Below are 24,217 nucleotides of genomic sequence, written 5' to 3'. Positions count from 1 at the left end.
GTGTATGTACACACACACACACACACACATATATATATATATATATAAAATCGATTTTAAAATTATACCTGTTACATTAGATTTTCTTAGATTGTTCAAACGTTAATTATCCTTTGACATAAATTTAATTTATAATGATAATTGTAATGCATAGTTATGTATTATTTATTATTTTTATTACGTACATGCGTATACTCGCTTTAGTTTATTGTAATTATCGTAAAAAATATTTATCGTTTCTTGAGGTATAAAAAAATAATATATCCTTGTTACAATCTTGTTATTACGAACAAATATTGTCAGAGTATATGTATATACACATATCTATATATTTATTGTAAATATATTTTAAAAAAATGTTATGATACTATTATTTCTCAGCAACAATACATTCCATATTTGCATCCTCCGGTGATTTCCATTCAATTTCTTTTCGAGTATCTACGATAAAGTAAAAAATTTTGATTATATCATATATATATATATCCCTTATTAAGGATATCATTTATAATGATATTTTATTATTTTTCACCTGGCGTCATGTGTTTTAGATAAGTAATATGTAAAAATATGTAGATTAACGCGGATAACATGGCTATCGCAGCAAAAATTTGTAAAGTAATCACACCTCCCATTTCTTTGTACAAAATTCCACCAAATAAACTACCGATTGCGTAACCTGATAAAAATAAAAAAAAAAGGAAAAAAAAAAATTAGCGTACAATTAAATTGGATTGGCGAGGAATTGAAAATTACTTTAAAGATAAATACCTAAACCATCATCCATTCCAGCGACAATTCCTTGAACAGTGGCTGATGTTCCTGGAGGGGATACTGCGCTCGCATATGCAACTATAGTTGTATAACAAAGTGCATATGTTGGACCTTGCATAAAGAACTCAATAAGTACGACCCACCAAGGTGTTGATGCCAAAGATATTAGTGTAAGTCGTATAGCGTAACACAATAAGCAAAATGCAAAACTGTATCCGTATCCAATTTTTTTCAATATTTTCCCTATAAAATCATAAGAATCTATTGAAATAACTGTTATTTTACATCTAATAGCTGTTATAATTTGTTTGTAAAAGAAAAAATAATAATAATAATAATAATAACAAACTACCAGATAACGAAAAGAATATCACTTCGCCACCTAATGTTTGAGCCGCTACAATCAGTCCTTCTATTAATTTAATATTGTACATATAATCTGTAGCCTTTGAAAGATCCTCTAAGTACCTATTAGAAAAATGTATTTATTTTACACATGTATTATCATTTATCTTATATAATATAATAGTTTCTTTTTTCTTTTCTCTTTTTCTCTTCTTTCCTTCTTCCTTTTATTTATTTATTTATTTATTTTTTTTTATTACCAAAACAAAAAGTAAATCATGAAGCTGTCAAGAATACCGGCGAGTGTGGCAAAACATAAAAATATAAATATTGGTTTCGACTTCAATAGATTATAAACGTCTTTCATGATGTTTGTAGATCCTGACATAATAGGTAACTGCAATTAAAAAAAATATATATATAAATATATATATATATATATATATATATATATATATATATATATATATATGTATATATGTATATATGTATTTGATATATTTAAATATATCGGCAAAATTTAATTGACCTCGTTAGTGTGTAGAGGTGATATTATATTTGTATGTATAATTAAGTCACCTTTAATTTCGTACAACATAGTAAGTCGACAGAGGTAAAAATAAAAACGAGTATAAAAGCGGGCGTATATGTCTTTATAGTTTTTCCCTCAGACCATAGATCTACGGCATAACCGGCTAAAAAAGCAGAAATACCAAAACCTATAGTACCCCAAACACGTTGTCTGCCATATCCCATTTGACCGCCTTCTCCTAAAAATATAAACAATTTGTACGCAAAATAATAATCGTCATTTTACGATGTTATACCATTTTCAATTTACTTTTATCATTTATCTTACAATATAGGATTATAAGAGAAAAAAAAAATATTTACATTATTTTGTCATATATATACCTAATACATCGAAACAAATTGCATCGCTAATACAATTTGAAATGTTGAAACCTATGTTACCAAGCGACATTAAAAGTACAAAACTCCAAAATGTCATAGATATATACAAATTATAATTATCTTCTAAAACCAGACTTGTTTTCGTACAATTATTATTATTATTATTATTATTATTATTATTATTATTATTTATTGCACAATTATTGACTCTTGTTACATCGATGAAACAAAACGCGTTCGATGATTCCTCTATATTCATTCGTACGAAAGACGAATTGTTATTTTCATTGTCGCATATCCACCGACACGTTGCATTTTTCTTCTTTACGCAATTCAACATTGTTACATCCTAACGAAGGAAAATTTCAAGAAAAATAAATCAATGACATTTTATTTCTAAAAAAAAAAAAAAAAAAATAAAAAAAAAAAGAACGTGGGAATTTTATTACATTACTCACATAAAACTCGCAATCATATAACGACGAACATGAAATATCATTGTAATTGATTGAAACTTCATTCGATATTGCTGGTACAAAATATATACATATATAACAACCACTTGTTAATGTTAATAATGCAACAAATATCGATTTCCTCCAGTTATAAAAATAATCCACTAAGAAACCAAATATTGGTTTGGCAATGAGAAATAAAATTGGAAGTACCGCGGTAACGCTACCCATAACTAAAGGTGAAACACCAAGTTGTTTACCATATACCGGTAAGAAAGGAAGTATAGGACCCATGGCTAAAAGTAAAATATTAAAAAAATTCTAATGGACAAAGTTAAATATTAAACATTCGGATTAAATATGATCTTTTCTTTTTTCTTTTTTTTCCGAATAAATGTCTCATTACAAGTAATATTTCTCACTTACCTCCCATGAAGAAGAAGTAATGTATTTTTACAGGCAACTGAATATAATTTATCTTCATCGTTTCAATCTCTCCCCTATAGAGGTTTCCTTTTTTTATTTAAATAAGTTGAAAATATTAAAAAACAATATATAAATTTGACACACACATACACACACACGTATATATATACAGGTACACATATATATATATATATGTCATAAATAAATAAATAATAAAATTATATGAAATTTAATGTATTATATGATTTTAATTGTAGAAAAATAACCAATTGTATTTAATAATTGCTTTTATACATTAATTTATATATTTTTCTTTTTTTAATTTTATCACGCCGATATAAATTACGGTGTGTTTTAGAACTACTGCTACGTGTCGATAAAACGTGTAATTTCTATTACGATAGAGTTCATTAATTATCTTTCTACTTCTTTTTTTTTCTCTATATCAGCTACATTTATCATTTATAATACAAATGTAATATTATAATTCTAATAATAATTTTAATTCACGACAATTCGATTATTTTCAAAATTATTTTATGATAGAATTGACCAAACAAATGATTACCTGATATAAAGAAACATAAATAATTTTGAGTGGGCAGTAAATACGAATATATATATATATATCACTCAATGTATCATCAAAATATAATAATTGTCATCATTTATGAATATTCGAACGTATTTTATAATAAATATCTACACATCCTTGTAAAATTATAGGTTAGAATGCACTTCATGTATCAACAACAATGTCTTTATTTATATATCCAACACTTTTCACTGAATTATATCTTTAGATTTATCATAAAAATCACAATTCATAATTAAAACGTATTTTTTAATGAAATGATAAAGTAACAATTTAAAAATACTAAAAAGTATATGTATATATATATCTTTATCTATTCCTATTTATATATATATATATATAAATCACAGTTTCCCATATCCAGATAAACAACTTCTTTTAGTTCAATAGATGGACACTATAAAGCGCTGTTTACGGTCACTCATGTTTGTTAAAATATAAAAATAGATGTTTACAATAATTTTTATCGTGTACGCTGTACGATTTAAAGTTTTATTTTCAACAAAGAGAAAATTAATTTTTATTAACAAAATTGTCTCTTTTATTTAATTGGTCATTTTATTTAATTAATTTAATTGATCATTTTATCAAACTTTGGTATCTTGTCGTTATATTCTCTTTATGATAAGATATTTTGCTTTCTTTTTTTCGTTTTAATGCATTATATAAAGAAAAGCGAAATGGTTAAATGTCAAGGGTCGATAACTTTCTCTTTTCGTGAAGCAAAAATAATGATTATATTTTGAAAAGAAAAAAAAAAGAACATTCCAAAGTGCATAGTAGCGTACTGGCTTGTTATGAAAAAAAAAAAAAAAAAAAAAAAAAAAAAAAAAAAAAAAAAAAGTGCGTAAGCATAATAATACAGTAGGTAATTATTTCTAATCATATTTATAAAATCTGTTAATAACATTTAATTATTTTTTAACATAGATACAAAGTAATAATAGACACGGTCATATCCTGCATGTATAAACGTGCGCTCTCGCGCGCCCGCGCTTTCTCATGCACGTAGTATATTTCTTAGAATAATAAAATAATTATTTACCTCGTACAGTTTGTAGAATTAAATCACGATATTATATTTTTCTCACAGTTTTTATATAATCCTTATTTTATTTGTTTTTATATCGTTTTTTTGTTTTTTTTTTTTGGTTACTTTTTCTTTTTAAAATACGTCAACGTATCATTCCAAGCGAATGATAACGCATCACTTAACTATTTTGAACTTGTAGCAAATGAAAAGATCGAAATGCTTTGACTAATTTTATTAGAATCTATGCTCAACGTGGCAACAGTAAACTTATCGTTTATAAGAATTATATATATTGTTAGACGAGACACATCCATTGAAATATGATGCAAATTATCTTGACAATGATAAAGTATCTAACTTATTTACGGGACATAATATAGACAAACATTTTTCGATTCGAAACGATATATGAAACCTGTGTAGATTATCTTTATTGCCGTTTGATAATTGTATCGTAAAAACGAAATGAGAAATGTAAATGTTGAAACAAAAAAAGAAAAAAAAAAGAAAAAAAAAGAAAAAAAAAGAAAAAAAAAGAAAAAAAAAAGAAAAAAAAAAGAAAAAAAAGAAAGAAAAAGAAGAGCCCTATTTGAACGTATTTAAACAAATCTGAAATTTGTTTCTATCGAACGATTATATTTAATGCACGTTAGCGATCGCGTCATCGTTTCAATTTAACATATATATGTACATATGTACAACTAGATAATCATGCTACTATTGTGATGTTCTTTTATTTTATGCAGTAGTAAAAGGCGGAAATGATATCGTATTTATCAAATTACCAATTTATCAAGGAAAATGAAAAAAGTGATGATAAAATGATAAAATGATACTATATATAAAATATTTCAACTATACACACACATTATATATTTGTGCTAGTATATATATAAATATATATATATAATATATATATATATATATATGTATATTATATATATATTGGTTATACATAAAACAATATAATATAAACAAATATTTATATATATTGTTTTTACATATATTCTTTCTATATATATATATAAATATATATATATGTATATATATATATTAGACGAATAATGTAATCAGAAATTTAATGTGAATGTGTATCGCGACAAGGAGTGTCGAATAACTGGCTAATACCCCCCCACTCTTTTCTCTTCGCAGCAACCATAAGCTTAATAATAATAAGTCTAGTTCCCGAAGTGGCAACAGTTTCAGACGGAGCGGAGATGTTATTCGGTCTCGTTTTAATTCGATACGTAACGTTCGGGAAATCGGCTACTATATATGTACCAACCTTTCAAGATTGAAAGATAGATATATGTTAATCCTTTCCTCGTTCAATGTCCTTGGCTGATCTTCTTCGAAGACAGAAGTTGACGGAACGGAGGACAACTACATTACATATATGACGTATCACGTATTTACTTACTTACTTATTTACTTACTTTGTCAGTTATTTAAGTACGTATGGATTTAGTTTTGTTGAATGTTAAATCGATACGTTTCAAATAGTAAACGTTCGTAATGTTTTTTGAAAAAAAGAACTCGTTCTATTGGGAATTAAATGTGATAAATAAAAATAGCCCATCGCAAATCTCTTGACAACGTTACGACAACGTATTTTCCCATTTATTCTCTCTGACTAATTATTTACTCATCACAGATACATCAGTGACTAAATGTCAGTTGCTCTCGAATCATCCTTCCGATGCTTCTGTTTAACTGGTCGCGCGAAAGTAAAAAGTGAAAGTAAAATAAAAAATTATTTTATTTCTGTGAAAGACTAAAAGTATCACGAAGGTGAACGTGAGTCTGCAATAATGAATCTCCGGCCTATTTTTTACCATATTTTACTTTACGCTGTGATTTTTGCATTTGATAAATGTGATGTCGTTTATGCCGAAAAACGTAAGTAACAAATGTTATTGACATTGATAAAAAGTATATATATTTTCATGACTTATTATGTTATGTTCAACGATCTCTCTCTCTCTCTCTCTCTTACGAAACTTTCAAAGTTTATCTCTATTTTTATGACAAGTATTTTTTTATTAATTAATGATAATGATTTTATAAAACAAAAAAAAAATAATCATTAGATATACATGAATATTTTGATCATTAATAAATAATTAAGTGTCTGGTTTTATATTAGTATTATATTACATGATGATATTTTATTATAAATACTTATCACATTTATTTGAAATATTTCTTAAAAAGCATTTGAAAATATTGACCCAATTAATAGCACTCCGAAAAAGTATGAACAAATATATTCATATAGATCGTGTTATCATTTTCCTTACTCCATGATGTTTATTATTATTTATTTTTCAATTTATCTGAATCACAATACTCCATTTATTTATTTATTTATTTATTTGTTTATTTTTTTTTTTTTTTTATTTAATTTTTATTCTCTTTTAGTGAAAATATGCGTCGTTGAAAATGTCAATACAAACAAAACGATAAACAAAATCCTTCCAAATATGAAAATATCCCCGTTTCAATACGTCATTGCTAATGACAGGTAATTTCTATATAATTATTTCACTTAATCATTTATTTATTATCCTACATACGATATATTTCACAATCTAAATCGACAGGTTTGATTGTTTACGACAATTAACAACTGGCACGGCCGATATAACATTATTGCAAGCGGAAGATCTTTTAGCGGCGTCAATGTACAACAAGTATAGTTTTCTAGTCACCCATGAATTAAGACTCTTTTCTGAGGGTAAATTAAATGGGAGAACTTTTACCAATTAACGTTCGATTTGATTAATGGGATTATTATATTTCTCCCTCGTTTTTCAGATAAACAACAATTCGAAATGGTAGCGTTAGTACGACGAAATATTAATAACATGTGGGATGCCAAAGAGAAAAGATTTTGTCATCCTGGATTTGAAACTACTGACACTTATACCAAAGCTCTTTCGATGGTCAGTATCGTACTTACGATTTTATAGGATTTATTTCCAAAATAAAATTGGAAATATTTAAAGGAGGATTGAAGTAGGATGGGATATATTTGATTTAATCGTGAGTCTCGTAAGCAAACGATTCCTTTGAATATATGAATATCGTTCGTTCGGAAATTATTTGGAAATATGATTAAAATTATGGTGAATTCCATATATAATGAAAAAAAAAAAAAAAAAAAAAAAAAATCAAAAACGATTTAAAACGAAATTAAATATAAGACTGAATCCCGTTAAGCCGTTATAAAAAAATTTCCTTTTTATTTCGATAATACCCGGTATTAATATCAGATCGCGTTTTAAATTGTATTAGTTCTATCAATTTTCCTTTCTCTCTCTCCCTCTCTCTTCTACGAGTTCGTTTAAACATCGTGCAAAAAAAATGGGGCACAAAAAAAGGAGGAGAAAAAGAAATTAACAATTTAAATGCGATTACGTTTTTACAATAGAACAAGGAAAGAATCAATTCAAAGCATATCGGTGGGATGTATGCACGTGAGAAATTCTTAGAAAAACTTTATGTCGAGTAAGCGTAAAGTTTTTGCTTAGTTTCTTTTATAAGGTTTTCAATTGATGGCAATTAGATATCACGGTTAGCGATTGGAGGACGGAAACAAAAACAAAAAAAAAAGAAACAAAAAAAAAAGAAAATCAACACAGTTTTTGATTATAAATAAAATGATAAACAAAAAAAAACGTAAGAAATGAAACGAGATAATCTTTTTTGCTCGCAGTATTTCGAAAATTGGATTATACCTAAAGAGTGTGATCCAGAGAAGACATTGTTAGAAAATAGAGTGGCACGGTTATCTAATTATTTCGAGGCAGGTTGCATAGCTGGTCCATGGATCGCCGATGCTACATTTGATACACAATTAAGTACGTAATTTTATTAGCGCATAAATTAAAGAATTCTTCATTTTAAATATTAACACTTAAATATTTTTCTCACGGAATTAACACTTGGCGTATTTATTTATTCTTTTTTTTTCTTTCTCTCTTTCTTTCTTTCTTCATAGAATCAAAGTACAAAAATCTTTGTTCGCTTTGCGACAATTCAGCCAGTTGTTATATCGGTGATAAATATTATGGACGTGAGGGTGCCATATTGTGTTTGACCGATAATGTTGGTGACATCGCATGGGTTAGATTGGACGATGTTCTTCAATATTTCAAGGTATAAATATAATACAACGACTGATTGATTCTATGAATTGATATTATTGTACTATATATACGTATCTATCTATCTAAATATTATGATTAACATCGATGGATTTTTTTAATATTAATGGAAAGAATGTCGAAACCAACAAGGAAGATTATGCGTATCTTTGTCCCGATGGTATGACGAGATCAGCAAAAACTGATAATCCATGTATTTGGTTGAGACAACCTTGGCCCGTTATCGTCGCTAGAAGGTAATTTATTTTTCAGGTTTATATATATTTTATATAAATTTGTTTATACATTTTAAATGTCGCACCTTATCGATCGTATATATTTCGTTTCAGTAAAATAGCAGAGATAGCCGTTAATATAATCGATTTAACAATCAAATCGAAGAACATATGGAAGAATACACTTCAAGGTTTTTTAGCACCTTATCACTCGACATTCGTTAAAACGGAACCTTTGGAATCACCGACAGATTATTTGCAACGATGTAATGTATATAAAAAATAGATTACGAAATTTATATATTGGGAATATAACATATACTGGGCGCGTGTTAAAAGAAGACAAAGAAAAGAAAAAGATCGCGAACATAGTTCTCTATTGATGTAACAAATCTATATATCTGTTGTTGTTCCCTATCGAAGATCCTGGTTTCTTGAGTGCCAATAATCGTGCGACATGTCAACCTACCAGACGTGTACGTTGGTGCGTTTCCACAAATATAGAAGATCAGAAGTGTCGATGGTTAAGAGAAGCATCCTTTATATATGGTATCGAACCCATTATATCATGCATTCAGGAATCCAGTAGAAGTTCTTGTCTCGAAGCAATTAGAGATCAACGTGCTGATATATTCGTGAGCAAACCCGAGGAACGTCTCGAAGTTAGCAAGTAAAAAGAGATATTTGAATACGTGAATATAATACGAAAATAATAATATCCCTATAGTACCTAGATCATTGTTTTAGAATGGGATTGAAACCTATATTGCAAGTAACATCAAATAAAAAGAAGGATTACAATAGAATCGTGGCAATCGTTAAAAGTAATTCCTCATTTAAAAGTTTTAAGGATTTGAAAGGAGCTAAAGCCTGTTTTACAGGATATGAAAGTATAGGTATAATACATCTAATATTATATAGAAATGTATTATTATTATCTTAAGAGAGATTTTTGTTTTGTTTTTTTTTTTTGAACTTTCGAAGATAAAATCGAATTATTACAGGTTGGAATTCATTCGTAACAATAATGACAAACATATCGAAGGATAATTGGGATTGTTCGAGTATTAAAGCTGTTGGAAATTTTTTTGGTGATAGTTGTGTACCTGGAATATCATCTATTAAAAATATAGATGTTCCACATAATTTGTATTCCTTGTGTACAACAAGTAAGACATGTTTATTTGCTTTATATTATATATATAATATATATATATATATATATATATATATATATATATATATATATAACTATAATATAAAAATATAGTTACATCCACATACACAAGATGTGTTGATGTAATAATAGAAAAAAAAAGAGAGAGAAATATAATAGACGTATTTAAAAACATGTTCTTTTTCTTTTTTTTTTAGATGTGAATGTTGATGACGATATTAATACGTTATCTTGTCTAACATCTGATCGTGCCGACGTCGTTTTCGTAAATTTAAAAAATATACAAAAAGAGATCAATATATCAAATACAGTATCGTCAAATTTAGCAAACGGAAAGTATAAAATTTTGTGTATAAAAGAAACAGAAACGGGGAAAGAAGAAGAAGAAATGTGTTCATTAACATGGACTACACTTGGCGCGGTAACTCAATTATTCAATATTTCATATATTTAATATCTAAAATAAAATAACTGTGATTTTAAACAATTATATGAATAGTAATAATAATAATAATAATAATATAGATTATTTTTTTTTTTTTTTTTAATTAATTTTCTGACAAATTTACAATCAAACAAATATTTCATATATTACATCGTTGCATATATATCTATATCTGTATATGTATATATATATATATATTATATATTTATATATATATATATATATATATATATATATATATAAATGTATATCTTTCTTTTTTCTTAGATAGTAGCGCATAAAAATATTACCGATTTGAGACATAATGATATTTATTCGACGTTACTTAGTATGGATCAATTATTTGGATCAAGTGTGAGGGGATATACCAAAGCTTTCTCTTTATACGGAACATACGATAATCATAAAAACGTTATCTTTCCAGTAAGTAGTAAAAAAAGATTTTTTTTTATTCAATCCTTAATTAAAACTTCACGAGATATGTCGATTGAGCGTAAAGTAAAAAAAATATCGTCTTATTTATATAATAAATCATCTGATATTAATTCGATTGATTTTATTTAGATATCTCGCACATGCAATCGAGCGGACGATTTAGATCTGTTATCTCTTCAAGAAATTTATCGCACTTATTACATCCATAATAAATGTAACCATTTCGACAACAGGCCCATGGAAAATCTAAAGACTTAAATGAGACCGATGGTTCCCCTTTGTTATTTAACGCTATGACTCCTATTTCTGATTCACCTGTTTCTCTTTGAAACTTTTCCAATTCGTCATTTATTTCTAACATCATCGTGGTCTTCGAATTAAATCTTTTAACGATCTTACGTGCCGGTGCATAACGATATAACGTTTTATCATTACCCGAAAGTGAACAACAACCGTTTTCATCAGCGTAAATTCCACAACCAATAACGGTACCGATCGCACTAATGCTTCCCATCGTTTTTATGGTTTCTTCCATCGTTGAAATTCCACTTGACAAACGTTTCTTTCGATCGTAAGCAACCGCACCCACCGTGTGAGCCTTTTTATTTTTTTTTTTTATTTTTTTTTTTTTTTGTAATAAAGTATCTACATTTAATTTCTTTTATAATATTAAAAATAATTTAACAAATTCGCGGCTCTTCTGTTTCTTTTTTTTTCACTTTAAGAATAAAATTTATATATATATATATATATATATATATATATATATATATATATAAATTTATATAATAATATTTATTATATAAATATATAATATATAAATATATATATAAAGAAAAAATATTAAATATACGACAATTATAAATAATTAAGATAATAAGATAGGAAAGATATAAATTTTATTGCAAACCTCGTGAAATAGTAGGATGTCATTTGATTCTGCCAATTTTTCGTCTTCATCCTTTATCTCTATATCTTCCATTTCTAAAAAATTACATTCTGGAAAATACATTTTGATAATAGACGTATCTTTTTCCTTTTGTTTAATGTCATTTACACAATTAATAGATAAATCGTCATTAGAATCGTTATTGGAAGATATATCAAAATGTTCTTCTTCGGAAATCGTTTCACCGATAAAAAGACTAGAATCGGTTAATTGTTTCAATAACATAGGAAGATTAGCTTCTCTTGCCAATTTTGTAGCACCATTTTCTACAATGAGCACATGATCCGTATTTTCTAAGACTTCTCTTGCTAAATAATAGTAAACAGATTTTTTTTTTTTTTTTTATATTCCTTTCTCTCTCTCTCTTATTATTAATTATCATAAAACGTATTGTTAAGACTTAACTTACCTAGCTTAATAGGATGTTCAATGCCGTGAATTAAACCTATAGAACCAGCATCAAGATTATTAGTCATTATTCCTGCATCCCAAACAATTTCATCATCAGTATGCATGGGTGCTTCCTTCGTATAATTTAAGTACATTGTATCTTCCATCCGTGAAATTGCTATCTCTATTGCATCAACAGCCGTATATCCATCGATAAGAATTTTATATCCCTCCAATGCAGCATTTTTAACCTACATTTATAAAAAATACTTTTTACCTTCAATCCTATTTCACAATATATATATATATTTGATATTATTATTATTATTCTATAATAATAATATTTTTTAAAATAAAAAATTTGAATTATAAAATACGGTATTATACCGCTTCGAGCATCAATTTTCGTTTTTTTTTTGATATTCTTCCTGCACCACCGTGAACTATAATGGTAGGATCAGCGCGTGGTTGTGGTATACTTTCTTGGATTAGTTTTGCTTCGACATTTACTCTTGCTAAAATTTGTTCTATCCAAGAACAATAATCACACATTTTGCTTTTATAAAATTTAAAGATATTACACATGCAAAAAAATATTTCCAGTGTTAATAATAATAATAATAATGTAAGCTCGCTGATACATTATTCCATTGTAGAGAAAATAAATTTTACATTATTTAAATTTACGATATAAAATGAGATTACACCGAAATTTCTTTTTTTACAGGAAGAATCACAACATCTACAACGTGAAATTAGTAAGATACGACGAATTCGAAATTACGATGAAATTGTAGAAGAAATAATGATAAAACCGATTTGCAACAGTGCACAAAATTGGAGTTCATGTTTTGATAAAATTAATTTATTAGGATTATTAATTTTAATTGCACTTTTTACCTTAAATTAATTATAAAATTTAAATGAACATCACAATACATCTATTCTCTACGAAATTAAGCTTCATAAATATAAATACTATATATACATACACACACACACACATACATATGATTAGATAAAAAATGGATATTACGTGTATATTATATTTTCATTTTATTTACAATTTATATAAAATCTCTTATAGTGCAATATACACTCAAACTTTGTTTAAAATGTTTTAAGAACGTATTCAAATAATTATGAGATTCAAAATAGTATAGTAATAATTGTTGCAATAAATTACTTGCTTGGATTGTCTTTTTTGAAAAATACTTATTAAATAATTATTAATGAAATATATAATTAACACAAGACCGTTGAACAATGGTCATAAATATCTCAAATGACTGATATTTTAATATACTTTTTTGCTGTATTTATTATTTATTATCTCATAACTATTATAAAAGTGTAATATAGTTCAAAAACGAATGTAATTCTTTTTCAAATTCAGCTTTTTCAGAACAATAAGATTCCTTTTTTAATTTGTACACTAACACAGTACCAAGATTTGTTCCAAGTATCTGAAAAAATTTTTATATATTTATGTAGCGACAATTTTATTACTGATGCACATGATGTAATGATATTAGCTTTATTACATACCAAATATTGGGTAACCTTATCATGTTCAGTTTTCCAAGAACATAATTGCATACAATTTATATGTCCCCATTTTGTTAAAGAAGAATTACTTACATAATGCATTTCATTATTTTGCAAATTACATGTATATATTCTGAAATATTATTGTTATATTAAGAATTATTCTACAAGAAAATAATAACACACACACACATACATTCCTTTTTTATTTTATAAACTTACTGTGATTTATTATTTAAAATATAAACTGTTGATGGCTTAGATCTCGACCATTTCAATACTATAATTTTATTTTTATGATTATCATGTTGTAACTGTAAGATAGGTTTTTCTCTGTTCGATGAATAAAGAAGAATTGTACCATCATTACAACCAACCTAATATAAACAATTCAAAATATATTATATGCATGAAATAAAATTATATATTAATATATAAAGATCTTACCAAGAAATATGATGATTTGAAGGGACATATTTCAATACATGATGTATTTCCACATGGGGCTAAAATATTGCATTTCATTATTTCAATGTACTTATTGAAATTACATTGAAAATTTCAAGGCAAAAATAAGCTTACCTATTTTGTGTCGTTTGTACGCTGAAGGATTTACTCTGCAATTGAAGCAAGTACTATGCAATATTTCATTAGCATCAGTTGCAACAAAAAGACCATTAGAATCTATATTATCTATATGCATGTCAATAATTGTACCATTGCCATTTAATTGTATAGACATGTCTTGACTTTTAATTAGCCTTATATTACCCCACTGACTAAGGCCTAAATCATTGACATTTGATTCCAAATTATAGAACACACTCCAAATTATAAAATTACCATTTTCATCTATGCTACATAGCTGTTAAATTAATATAGAATAATAAATAATAATGGTTATAATAAAATTATATGTTTAAAGAAATTCTTATTTAATTGTTATATATAATATATAATGACTTAAATATAAAGACAAATATATTGAAAAAAGAAAAAAGAAAAAAAGAAAAAAAAATTATTCAATTACCTGTATAGGTATGAATTTGTTTTTACTCATTTCTGTATATACTTTTTCTGTTTTAGACAAAGTACGTATTGCAACTATCTTTGAGTTATGTGTTGAAATTTCTGGATTTCCTGTTGTTGTATATGTCGGTATTCTTATAATCCAATCGTTATCATTAATATTATTAGCTACTTTGTGATGCCATATTTCATTTTCTTTCAAATCCCAAAGGCTTATGGATCTAATATAAAAATATATAATTTAAATGAAATATAAAATCATATAATAACATAACAAATAATGTCTATAGGAAATGAAAATACCCATCCTCTAATCCGGCAAATACAATGTTGTAGTTGGTTGGATGAAAACAACATGCAGTAATAGGAGACGTAGAATAAAATAATTTTGTTGGTAAAGATGGTTCACAAATATTCCATACGCATCCAATGCAATAATCCGTAATATCTTTCTGATTGTGTACCGTTTCAATTTCCTAATATATCATAAAAAAAAGAGTAATAATCAATCAGATATATATATATATATACATAAAATTTATATATAAGCTTTTATTAATGTGTTAATATATACTTACATCATCATAGGGAGCATGAATAGTTAATAAAACTTTATTTAAACTTTCCGAATAATTTATTATTGTTACTTCTCTACCAGCAAGGAATGTTATTGAGTTTATATCAAATTTGACGAAACCATCACTTTCAGATATTTCTTGAACATCATTTTGAAAAATAGTCCCACCAAATTTTTTTTCTTCTAATAATGATAATATAACAGTGGCAGCACGACGTACAAAATCATTTAATTGCAATATATCAAAAGATGGCTTCGTTATAACTTCTCCCAGATTGATATTATCATCACTACCAACACCAGCTTGTTCCTATAATTAATATATGTAGTATAAATTTTGTAATATTACAGAACTGTATTTGTCTATCTACAAATTATCATTCGTACCATAGCAAATAAATTTATATTTCCATTTCTATAATTTTTACAACTTATCGGAAATTGTGTCCATTTATTAACATTACATATTTCAATCGTCTGTGTTTCAGCTTCTGATCTATCGTCGCCCGTTTGCGTATACATCTATATAAAATATTAATATTTATATATTGAGATTATCTTTATAGTATTTATGACATGGCATATCATATCGATCTTATATAAATTTCCATTAATATACCTGTTGAGTATGTAATTTCCCATAATTTCTAATAAATTCCTCATATGGTACTGGTGCACATTCCAATAAAGAAAATGTCAAAGTATTCAATTTTATCATAGTTAATAGCTGTTTTCCTCTGCTCTTTAATTTTATTAACTTTTCAGTAGTAATTAGCTATTATTATAATTAATTATAGTTTACTATAATGAAATATAATTATACAAACATTTAATATATTAATAAAGTACAATACCTTTTTATTACTATTATCTTTAGTTTTAGAAAAGTCAATCAATGCAACTTGTGAAAGAGATGGTAACTTTGTAAAATCACCAGATCTAGTATCTTCGAAGCCCTCATCCATGGACAATGGCAATGACTTGTTTTCAAATAATTTATCCTCACTATTCAAATGAATATGTAAATAATAAAATAAAAATTTAAAGATTTCGGTTTTCTTTCCTATTTTAAATTTATATCATATATTATTATTATTAAAAAAAAGAAAAAAAAAAGTATTCTCTACAAAAGGAAGCATATATCGTACATTAAATATGCTATCATAAAACAAATTATCAATGTAAAAGATTAATAATTTCTTTTTTTAATAATAAATTTTAAGAATATAACAAATACTATACTCTTTATTTGTTTCTTGGAGATCTGATAATGGTAATGGTATATTCAGCCCTTTTGTAATCATTGTTTCTATTATCATTGCTCTTCTTTTTGCTTCGGCTAATTCATAATGACCAGAATCATGCATATCTTCCTCTTCCATTTTATGATTGTTTGCATTATGTACCACTTTTTGCTGGAATAAAATGTAATTGAAAATAAAGTATTATTGTTTTATATTTATTTTATATAACAAAAAAAAAATTGATAATATTACTTGCTCTTTAGTGGAAAGTTCAATTGGACTTTGATATAAATTAATTTCATTTTCACTTGAACTCTCACTGGCCTCTAATATCTCGTCATCTGTACATTCTTCAAAATCTGATTCATATTCCTGAAATATAAAAATAAATTATTCTCTATATCATTTACTATATGCTGGATAATATATAGTATACCTCAAAATCATCTGCATAATAATTGTCATCGTGTTTATTTTGATTAGTATTTTCTTGTTTAGTTATTACATTCGTTGTTATTTCCTTTTTTTTAGGCATCTCTTTTTTAGAATTGTCTTTACGCATAATTGAATGTAATACTTTTACTTCTTCTGAGCTTAATGTTCTAGAGTTTCTTCGTATTTTAGATTGTGGATCAATTTTATTTGTTGATACAGAATTATTTGATATTGTTTTATTTGTAACTTCTTTTATAGTTTCCTTTTTTCCCTTAGAACTATTACCAATTAAATTTGACTTTGGTATATATATGGTACTCAATCCTCTTTTTTCAGAATATGTGCTTTGATGCTTTCTTGAAGGCTTCGTATCTGTACTATGAGCTAAATGACTTTTTTTCACACTACTATCTCGTACCTTATTGCTCGTTATATTTCTTTCCGATGTACTTGATATAGACAAAGATTTTGAATTATTAGATTTTGATGCTACTATTCTATTTGATACTTGTCTATTCATCGAAACTTCTTTTTGAGAAAAACCAGGCTTCTTTTGTTTGAAAGAACTCCCTGATGCATAACCACTTGAGGAAGTCTGAGGAAGTTCAAGCTGTTGTTCATCATTGGTTTTTTTACGACTACTGAGCTTTTGTGACTTTGAATATCCATGAGTTTCAACTTTAGTTGTTCCCTATAATTATATTATGGCATTGAATAAAATGAAAAATTAAAATTTATTAAAATTAAATATGACACAGTCAACATTATTTACTTCTTAATTAAATAAAATTTCAAATTAATTTTCAATAAATGAAATAACCTAATTGTGTAGTGGTTATTAATTTATACGAACGTACAGTGATATATGTTTATGAAAATAGTGCGTGCACAAAAATGCGTGCATATGAAGGAAAAAGCACTTAGTAGTTTTTCATTAATTAATATAATATAACTACACCAAGATCGTAATGTAGAATCTTGCCTTTTTAGACATATTGCTATTAACCGATCAATAACAATTAAAGATTGTCAATACATTCACTGGGATTGTTTTCAAGTGATATTAACAGATGTCGCTCAAACTAAATACAACGCAAATTTAAATACATTTAAAACATGTTATTTTTATAATGATCGTTGTAAGACTGCTTTCATTGGAATGTTTTTTTTTTTTTTTTTATTGATATAGTTGTCACCTATAAATACACACAGGATTAAACAAGACCTTCAATATATTTATTGCAAGTAAAAGTTACTCAAATAAATACTGGTTATTTTCTACAATGACTTTTTATCGTTTGTTGATACAATGGTGTATCATAGCGACGTCTCCTCAACACACGGAATAAAATATTACACATATAAAAATCAAATTGAATATATAAAAATTCTCTTCTTTGTTTTGTTGTTCGATTAGTTTTGTTTCGAAATTATATTTATTGTTTCCTTTTTTACATATAAATATATAACTAAATTCTATGTAATTTTTTCAAAATATCTCCGAGTGATTTTAAGAAATAATATAAAATGATATAAAAACGATCATGACTAAATCTAAAAGACAAAATAGGTAAATTGATATTATATATATGTATATATATATGCATATGTAGGTGCAACACGATTCTAACCTCGAAATAGATGTGTGTAGATCTAAAAATGGTATACGCTAATTTTGTATAAACAATAAATTATATTTATATAATGATATAAATATTTACACAGCTTATCGAAATACACAGATAATGATAGAAAACAAATTGGCCGTCATTGGAATCAAAGAACAACGATTTTTGATCTTGTATACAAATATTTGAGTAAAATTGCAGATAATTATATGAAATACAAGCATCACAATAGTGCGTACATTCAATTTCGTAGAAAAAATCGACGAAAAACAACAATCAAAAAATCGTATTTTAATAATATACATGAAAATCCATAAAAATCTATAAATGATTGAAATAAACTCGATTGTTTTATTAAACAGCGAAGAAATATATAGAATATATGCAAAGATAACAAAATGATTTCAAAATTATTATATAAATAATTAAATATTCATTTATTTTATAACAAAAGATAAATATTTTTTAATGGCCTCGATATAAAGTGTTAAAAATAAATATATTAATTATTATTACGTGATATTATATTATCATTAATTATATTAATTAATAATTATTAATATAAAAAAAAAAAATGTTAGAAAATTTATTTAGAAAATGCTTAAAAAATTTTATTTGATTTAATCGAAAAAAAAAAATAAATAAATAAATAAAATAAAAAGAAAGTACTTTCGTTGAAAATTTAATAGAATATTTCATTAATTATTATCGCTTATTTTGTTTTTCGCATTCGCGACGGCATCGTTGTATCCATTTTTTTAATTCCATCTCGTGGGATTTAGATGTTTCAGGGATCGAGCTTTTTAATTCTTGAAATACACTGTCGTGAGACTGATCATTCGATTGATTATTTGGTGCAATATTAATATTCTGATATCTCTCTAAATTACTAAATGTTTCAATAGTAGCGTCGTCCATTTGACGCATACGCTTTGATGAAGGCTCGCGAAGAGAAGATCCAATATCATTAGAATCATCATGAACTTTACGAATAGATTTTTCATGCCGATCCTCATAAGATATTAATTTTTTAGAATTGTTCTCTTTTTGTTTCATCGTTGTCTTTTCTATTTTAGGATATTTATTGGAATTATTTTCCTTTATTTTTAATCTCAATGATTTACGCGTAGGTTTTTGAAGTATCGTATCGTTTAAATGATAATTCATTCGCGAAGAAGGCGAAATATCCTCTTTCCTTTCCTTCCTATCATTTCTTTCTAATTTCGTTTTTTCATTTAATTTTTCACAAAGACAATGCGATCTCTCTTTATGTTTCTTACGAAACGTTCTTTTCAATTTGGAATATTTTGGTGTACTAAAATATATCTTTGCGTCATTTTTCTGACAGTCGCAATTTTCCAACATTTCTTCGGTACGAAATGGACCGATCAATTGATACTCATCGTTCAATACTTCAATAACGAATCTGTTAAAGATCAAATGTAAATATCATCCAATATATTTCTATAAAAAAAAAAATATATATATATATATAATATCTATAAGATATATATAATATAATCTACGACATTATTCAATCTATATATTTAAATGAGTACTAACCCTTCGGTGCAAAGTTGTTTTAAGGCTGTTCGAACCTGAGCATAGAGATCTCCGTCGTTATTATAATTATTCGCTATGTAATCGACGATTTCATTCATAGACGATATCGGTAAAACGTCTTCGTGTCTCTGAAGAGAACGCATCGCTTCAATAACACGTAAAGAAAATCTACTTGAATTTTCTACGGCGTATTTACATTTGTAATATTTCTAAAAAGAAAAGAGATGAAATTATAATCTAACATCGATGAGATAAAAAATGTGAATAATTTTTTTTTACTTACGTATTATTTCAGATACATTAAAATAATTATTCATTGAAGAGAAGAAAAATTCAAATAGTTAGGATTAAAAATTAGATATGAATAGATAAATACTTTGTGCGATGATGTATCGTCCTTTTTCATCCTTTTCTCGACCTCTTCTTTTTTTAATTCTTTCTCTTTTTTTTGATCCTTTTGATCTTTTTGTTCTACTCGATCATTTTCATCTTTATCATCTTCTTGATCTTCCTGTTCCATTTCTCCTTCTTCTTCTTCTTCTTCTTCTTCTTCTTTTTCATCCGATGTTCCGTTATATCTTCCATTATACTCCATTACAGATTTAATTCTTTTTCCACGAAGGTATAAGGAAATTGGCGTGGAAGTGAAAGAAAGAAAGGAAGAAAAAAAAAATAATATGAAACGCAGTATAAATTGAACGTATTCATACGTTCATTCAAATTTCGATATATCGTATGTCTTCATGGTAAAGTTTAGAAAAAAAAAAGAAAAAATAAAAAAAGAAAAGAAAAGAAAAAAAGTAACTTAATTAAATATTATATATAATATATATTAATATTAGAGACAGTAGAAATAGTTTTGTCAGACACTTTATCTATTTTTTCATGCATGTCATTATAAGCGAAATCGTGTGAACTTTTACCCTTCCTTTTTGTTTCATTGGCTGTTATTAATAAACTATACACAATATTGATTCATAATTTAAATAACATTGCGTCTATTACAGAGTAAACGAACATAGGAATAACGAATGTGCAATATGTAGAAAGGAAAACGCTCTTAAAATATTAATGGTAAATAGCTGCAATTGTGTAGTTCTATAGTTCTCTCCTCCTCCCCTTCTCTCTCTCTCTCTCTTTTTATTTTTCTTTTTCTTTTAAAATATTGTAAGAGTGTAATGTTTTGTCTTTCAAAATTGTTAGAGAAATTAAATGATGAATGAAATTTTGTTCATTTTTTACTTTGAGTAATAATTAAGTTATTATCGATAGTTGGACGTTTCGATAATAACAAAATTTATAAATTATTTCTATACTGTTTCTATTCCTATATATATATATATAGGAAAATTCCGTTTGGAAAAAGGTCAAAATCGTTAGAATAATGAAATAATGAATGAAATCCTGTATATTTGTACTATGAGTAATAATTTATAAATTTAGTTATTATCGGTAGTTGGAAGCTTTCGATAAATCGGATTTGATAAATAGAATTCAAGGGAAATCGAGTTTTACTCTACATTGGCAGTTATAAATCATCGGTCTTACTACTACGCAAGTAGATAGTAGATTACAAATATAAATTGTTCGTAGATGAGGTGAAGAATTTGTTTCTATGACGTCGTTCCTCATTCTTCTGACAGTATTATCGGACGAAGACTTCGATCGCGAGTTTAAAAATAAAGAAAAAAGAAAAAAAAAAAAAAAGAAGAAAAAAACCAAGAGAAAGTGACGACTGGACTCTTTCTAATATCTAAAATATATATACAATATCTATGTATAAATGTATGTAAAATATATGAAACAATGTACGATATTATGATAAAACGACGTTAGGAACGAGCGTAGATGAAATAATTATAATTATTAAAGAAACTCGGAGATGTACACGGGTTTAATTCGTAATATTGTAAAATTTCTGATTAAAGGAAAAAAGAAAAAAATCCTAAATATGTGAAAACGTTTTTATGTTTGCGATATTGTTAATTAACTATAATTAACGAACTAACGAATTCATCAAGTGAATCGCATTCCCAAATGGTAAATGGATGTTATAGTTATTATCATACTATATAACATTATATATGTACATATATAAAAATAGTTGGCGAAGTAAGAGAAAGTTTAATCGGAACTTCCGGAAATGAGGCAAGGCGCCCTCGTGACGACTTGATGAGATAACTTCGTCCAAGTTGTGAAACAACAACGGCGATCACGATTCGTGACTTCGTGCGAGGGTGAAAGGAATCCGTGCCCTCGGTGGAAGGAAGGGAGGTAGAGGGGATGTAAATAAGGGGTTAAGCACGCGAGGATGCTTAATAGGGATGTCGTCGTCGTCCTTCTCTTCCTCCTCTACCTCCTCCTCTTTCTCATTCTCATTCTCCTTCCCTTTCTCCTTCTCCTTCTTTTAGTCGCCATTTTCTTTCTTCGGTCTAACGAAGATTTATCAATTTTAACAATAGTATTTAACAAACTTCAAATGTGTTTTAAACAATGACAGAGAAAGATCACGAATTTATATATATAATATATGGATACGCTTAAAAATACATACACACACATATATATATATATACATATATATATATATATATATATATATATATATATATATATATATATTTATAAATACGTTTTATCTCGAATAATCGGGGAGGGTTTGTGTGTTAAATTGCAAGGAGAAAAAAAAAAGAAATAGAAAAAAAAAAGAAAATAAGAAGAAAAAAAAGAAAAGAGAAAGAAGAAAAACCGAAAAGAATATTATATTCATTATTCTTAGATTATTTAAAATTAATAAGGATGGATCTGAAATAAGTGAAATAACGCTATTTAGTATCGGGACATCTAATTCGTTGGAAAAGGGTGATGCGCGCGGCCAGTAGTGTCATGTGGTCTTGATCTCACGGTGCCGCGATTACGTGTGCCTATCGTAGAAGCAATCGTTACATGCTAACACGCATCCGACCTTTTTCGCAAAGCACGTAAACGTCCATTTTCTTCTTTTTTTTTCCTTTTACTTTTTTTTCCACCCCCTATATACAACACTTCCTTCGACCGATTCCATCTTCTTTAAATTATCATTACTAGATTGGCGGACAGGGGGCGGGGGTTTGGGAGGTAAAGTCGAAGATAGACATTGTATTGCGTTGCTCCGTTAAATACTAATTACCGTTACGTTGGCACGAGCTATACGGGTGTATAGGGGTGAGAGAGATGAAGGGCGGTTGGTTGTTTCTTCGACGTCTTGTGCGAACTCGAACACCTGTCGTTGACCATGCCATCAAACGTATCTGCTGACGAATGAGCTATGCGATATTTGGTGTCCTTTAATCGACAGCCCGTTAACAATTTCTACGTCATAACGAGCTGACCTTTTCGTCAAATATGCCGAGACTCATTAGTGAATACGATCTTCTTCTTTTTTCTTTTTCTTTCCAAATTTACTTTCAAATCGTTAAACATATTTTCTAAACATTGTATACCTCTTATTCATTAATTTTACAAATAAATAATATCATTAAGATAGATTCGTTCTATTGTTAATAGATATTAAGAAGTAATGGATACAATAATAATAACAACAATAACAACAACAATGAAAAAAGAAGAAATAAAATATACGAAAAGGTCAAAGAACGCGAATATTATTCCTATTTCCGTTTAACCCTTGAACAAAGTCCATCGATCTCTTGGCCATTAATCATTGGACATAAGGTAATTACAGAGCCGAACAAGTGCAATATTTTATGAGATCGACTTGTAGGAAGGGGGCGGGAGTGGAGAGTTCGGATAGGGATAATATCGGGTCTATACATCCGTCTAATTTGCTTTATAATAATTATGAACATATGAAACATTCGCAGGAAACAT

General features: G+C 27.0%; 4 protein-coding genes across 15 annotated transcripts; 1 reads left to right on the top strand and 3 right to left on the bottom strand.

Moving 5' to 3' along the window:
• Positions 1-135: 135 nt before the first annotated feature.
• LOC124431694 (major facilitator superfamily domain-containing protein 6) lies at positions 136-4,844 on the bottom strand. 4 transcript variants are annotated; one of them, XM_046979871.1, is made up of 10 exons: positions 4,556-4,844; positions 2,916-3,002; positions 2,493-2,785; positions 2,035-2,383; positions 1,699-1,889; positions 1,380-1,516; positions 1,127-1,242; positions 772-1,017; positions 533-679; positions 136-441 (listed from the first exon to the last, which is right to left on the bottom strand). In XM_046979871.1, the coding sequence occupies exons 2-10, from the start codon at positions 2,971-2,973 to the stop codon at positions 371-373; spliced, it is 1,608 nt and encodes a 535-aa protein (XP_046835827.1). In that variant the 5' UTR covers positions 2,974-3,002; positions 4,556-4,844; the 3' UTR covers positions 136-370. The 4 variants fall into 4 exon arrangements, with proteins under 4 accessions (XP_046835827.1, XP_046835829.1, XP_046835828.1 ...); XM_046979873.1 differs by having other exon boundaries at positions 2,916-2,989; XM_046979872.1 differs by lacking the exon at positions 4,556-4,844 and adding an exon at positions 3,484-3,832.
• Positions 4,845-5,665: 821 nt separating this feature from the next.
• On the top strand, positions 5,666-13,279 carry LOC124431714 (transferrin). Of its 6 annotated transcripts, none has more exons than XM_046979909.1 (15): positions 5,670-5,944; positions 6,198-6,442; positions 6,965-7,067; positions 7,147-7,280; positions 7,361-7,488; positions 8,262-8,406; positions 8,547-8,704; positions 8,827-8,948; positions 9,042-9,193; positions 9,351-9,589; positions 9,655-9,823; positions 9,932-10,096; positions 10,302-10,525; positions 10,817-10,972; positions 13,051-13,279. In XM_046979909.1, the coding sequence occupies exons 2-15, from the start codon at positions 6,355-6,357 to the stop codon at positions 13,231-13,233; spliced, it is 2,166 nt and encodes a 721-aa protein (XP_046835865.1). In that variant the 5' UTR covers positions 5,670-5,944; positions 6,198-6,354; the 3' UTR covers positions 13,234-13,279. The 6 variants fall into 6 exon arrangements, with proteins under 6 accessions (XP_046835867.1, XP_046835865.1, XP_046835863.1 ...); XM_046979907.1 differs by having other exon boundaries at positions 5,670-5,951; XM_046979908.1 differs by having other exon boundaries at positions 5,670-5,995.
• Positions 11,834-13,044, bottom strand: LOC124431716 (isoaspartyl peptidase/L-asparaginase-like). Of its 2 annotated transcripts, none has more exons than XM_046979912.1 (3): positions 12,711-13,044; positions 12,343-12,574; positions 11,834-12,241 (listed from the first exon to the last, which is right to left on the bottom strand). In XM_046979912.1, exons 1-3 carry the CDS (start codon positions 12,906-12,908, stop codon positions 11,853-11,855), a joined length of 819 nt encoding a protein of 272 aa, XP_046835868.1. In that variant the 5' UTR covers positions 12,909-13,044; the 3' UTR covers positions 11,834-11,852. The 2 variants fall into 2 exon arrangements, with proteins under 2 accessions (XP_046835868.1, XP_046835869.1); XM_046979913.1 differs by having other exon boundaries at positions 11,834-12,199.
• Positions 13,280-13,364: 85 nt separating the features above from the next.
• Positions 13,365-18,272, bottom strand: LOC124431713 (cytoplasmic dynein 2 intermediate chain 1). 3 transcript variants are annotated; one of them, XM_046979904.1, is made up of 15 exons: positions 18,139-18,272; positions 17,158-17,847; positions 16,974-17,093; positions 16,720-16,892; positions 16,332-16,482; positions 16,097-16,252; positions 15,865-15,999; positions 15,479-15,787; positions 15,204-15,376; positions 14,902-15,121; positions 14,454-14,736; positions 14,319-14,377; positions 14,094-14,248; positions 13,872-14,004; positions 13,365-13,789 (listed from the first exon to the last, which is right to left on the bottom strand). In XM_046979904.1, the coding sequence occupies exons 1-15, from the start codon at positions 18,148-18,150 to the stop codon at positions 13,667-13,669; spliced, it is 2,892 nt and encodes a 963-aa protein (XP_046835860.1). In that variant the 5' UTR covers positions 18,151-18,272; the 3' UTR covers positions 13,365-13,666. The 3 variants fall into 3 exon arrangements, with proteins under 3 accessions (XP_046835860.1, XP_046835859.1, XP_046835861.1); XM_046979903.1 differs by having other exon boundaries at positions 13,365-14,004; XM_046979905.1 differs by having other exon boundaries at positions 13,365-14,004; positions 18,014-18,183.
• Positions 18,273-24,217: the final 5,945 nt, after the last annotated feature.

The sequence above is a fragment of the Vespa crabro genome, chromosome 22 (assembly GCF_910589235.1).
Source record: "Vespa crabro chromosome 22, iyVesCrab1.2, whole genome shotgun sequence".
Lineage (NCBI taxonomy): Eukaryota > Metazoa > Arthropoda > Insecta > Hymenoptera > Vespidae > Vespa > Vespa crabro.
Note: the sequence above shows the minus strand (reverse complement) of the source record. Positions and strands in the feature narration are given on the sequence as shown.